At 44.4% G+C, this 2,892-nt stretch overlaps 1 protein-coding gene across 1 annotated transcript in view; it reads right to left on the bottom strand.

The window, feature by feature from the left end:
• The window catches only part of KLHL14 (kelch-like family member 14), a gene marked incomplete at its 5' end in the record, with an annotated part of 64,360 nt that overhangs the window by 1,854 nt on the left and 59,614 nt on the right, over window positions 1–2,892 (bottom strand). The window contains 1 exon segment of the mRNA XM_009331472.1: window positions 2,701–2,859. Coding sequence (XP_009329747.1) covers window positions 2,701–2,859 — 159 coding nt within the window.

The raw sequence follows: 2,892 nt of genomic DNA, 5'->3' as shown, positions 1-2,892 counted from the left end.
ACAGGGGCACGATCACTTCCCTGCTCCTGCTGGCCACACTATTTCTGATACAGGCCAGGATGCCATTGGCCTTCTTGGCCACCTGGGCACACTGCCGCCTCGTGTTTAGCCGGCTGTCAACCAGCACCCCCAGGTCCTTTTCCAACAGGCAGCTTTCCAGCCACTCTTCCCCAAGCCTGTAGCGCTGCATGGGGTTGTTGTGGCCGAAGTGCAGGACCCGGCACTTGGCCTTGTTGAACCTCATACAGTTGGCCTGGGCCCATCGATCCAGCCTGTCCGGGTCCCCCTGCAGAGCCTTCCTACCCTCAAGCAGATCAACACTCCCACCCAACTTGGTGTCATCTGCAAACTTACTGAGGGAGCACTCGATCCCCTCATCCAGATCATTGATAAAGATATTGAACAGAACTGGCCCCAAACCTGAGCCCTGGGGAACACCGCTCGTGAGCGGCCGCCAACTGGATTGAACTCCATTCAGTGTCTCCAGTCGTCTTAGCACGACTGATGTGAAGTTCAGGACCAGTTTCAATTTTCAAGCCGATTTAAGGTGTACCCTAAGCACGCAGCTGTGATGTGACTAAGTCTTTAAGGCGACAGAAAATGTAACCAAAAAAACCGGTGGTCCCATCCTTCCCTGACAGACCGAAAAAGGCTCCATGCGACTGCTGCTTTGTAACCACCAAAGGGCAGATGGGTCTCAGCTCAAGACTCTCAAGCTGTATCAGTTAGTATCAATTAAGTGAGCTGAACACAGACTTAGAACCCAGGAGTCCGGGCTCCTGCTCCAATATTTAGATGTTTCCCTATGTCAAACTACCTTCTTTATCAGAGCACCACAGTAAAATTATGGCTTTCTTAATATGCTGCGATGCTTTACCTGACCCTACTGTCTTTGCCATCAAGGTATGATAGAAAAGAGAAGTTAAGATTTTCTGGAAAAGGGCATTTGGTGATATTGGTACTTCACAATGACGCTGCTTGTACGAGCATTATTTATGTCAGGAATGAATGGCTGTGATGAAATAATTTTTCGTTGCTGTAAAGTTTTCAAGGGGCCATAGAAAGGCCACTGCAGTGCGCCCAGAATCTGTCAAAAGCTCCGTAATAAACCGCAGTATGCACATGACTAGCTGTGATGCGATAAATGCACTGCTGACACTAGTATACAGACCCAGCTTCACAAAGGAGGGCTTTGCCATGGAGCCCTGCTATTCCCCTCGCCCCCCCGGTGGAGAATTTGTAGCATTTCATCCGCACTTCAGTCCCCTCCCTCCTCCCTTTCCTTGCAGTTCCTCCTTTTGTTTCACTGTACAGAAGAAACCAGTTTTCCAAAAAGCCGGCTTTCCAGAAGCCTGGATGTTAAATATCTCTCACAACAGAGAGCAATTAATACGTAATAAAGGCACCTAGGGCAACAGTTGTAGAGGCGAAAATGCAATGTTTATTATAAGTTCCTTCTTTCCCAGAGGATGGTAGGTGAAACTGGGTGAAAAAAAGAAGGCGGCAGGCTGGAAGCAATTCAAACCAAAGCATGTGCTTTAGCTATAGGAGGTGTATGACATGTTGACTTCTACTTTAGTAGGAGAAAAAGCCAACACTGTGGAGCTCTGCAACCTCTACAAAATTTGCAGGTGCACGTGGGCAGGCAGCTTTTACCCCCTTCACCCTGTGAAGTCCAGTCCAGGAACACCCATCACAACTGGGGGTGAGGAGCGGAGGCACAGCAGCCCTGCACCTGGCTGCAGGGGATTATGCACCAGTACTATTTACCAGGGAAAATTCACATCTGAGACTTTGTCCCCTACATGCTCCACAGGCATTCAGATCTTCAAAAGCAGCATGTGGCTTCAGAGCTTCCCAGAGACGTGGGTGCCACAGTCATTCAGGCACGTGGCCTGGTGCTACTGGCAGTTAACATCACTTTTTCTTTTGCATTACAATTTTCTCTTTTGTTGTTGTGAGGCTTTTTTTTTTCTTTTTAAGCAAGAAAGGAGAAAGGAAAAAAAAAGGGAATATAAACGGACAAATATTGTCAGGGGACAAAGGAGCAGGAGCTGTGCTTTTTGTCTAAGTGGCTGGATTAAGCAGAATCTCTTTAGCAGTAATAGCAACGGCATGTAGGTATTAAGACAAAATTACCAGATGCCTAAGCAGTAGTTATTTTAATATGAGACCTTTTCAAAAGATGAAAACAAGAGACCTCTAAAAGGAATTATAATTAACAAGCTACATTTAATACTAAAAAGGGATCTAAAGAGCCTAGTCCTAATATTTAATGGCTGGAGGCTTTTTTTTTTTCTTCATTAAATCAGGAGCTTGTTTTTGTGTGTTGCTCCGAATAAAGCTCTCTCTAACTGCACATTTTGGAAAATGATTTACAGAGGAAAATATTGCTGGTACTTTCGGGTCAAAGAATAATCTGTTTGTTTCATTGGATTCTTGGTAATGACAAATTGTCCATGCCTTTGAGTAATGGAAGCTCCCATTTTTATTATCTAAAGCATTCATTACTCATATATTTAATGTACTGTTATAATTTTAAAATAATTTGCATAAAATGTTTTTAAAATTGCTGGCTCAAGTGTCCTGTTAAATTGTGTTGCCTGGTTTTTAATGTATTTAACAATGACTGTCGAACAAAAATATTCTTTAGCAGGAGATGGGGGACACTGGAATGTTTTTCGCTATTAAAAATGTGACCTTTCAAATGGTTTCCTCCAATTGCATACAGTCGATCATTCATTACAGCCAAAGTGTGGATTGCTCGCTTTGTGTTCATGTCCTGTTTTCGGGCCCAGACATCCATCACAGGGTCATAGCAGTACAGCCAGGGGACATATTCTCCATTGTGAACACCTCCTGCAAAGTAAATATACTTCTGTTAATCAATGT

The sequence above is a fragment of the Pygoscelis adeliae genome, unplaced genomic scaffold, assembly GCF_000699105.1.
Source record: "Pygoscelis adeliae isolate BGI_AS28 unplaced genomic scaffold, ASM69910v1 Scaffold108, whole genome shotgun sequence".
Lineage (NCBI taxonomy): Eukaryota > Metazoa > Chordata > Aves > Sphenisciformes > Spheniscidae > Pygoscelis > Pygoscelis adeliae.
The sequence above is the reverse complement of the archived record's forward strand: the minus strand, read 5'-3'. Positions and strand labels throughout refer to the sequence as shown.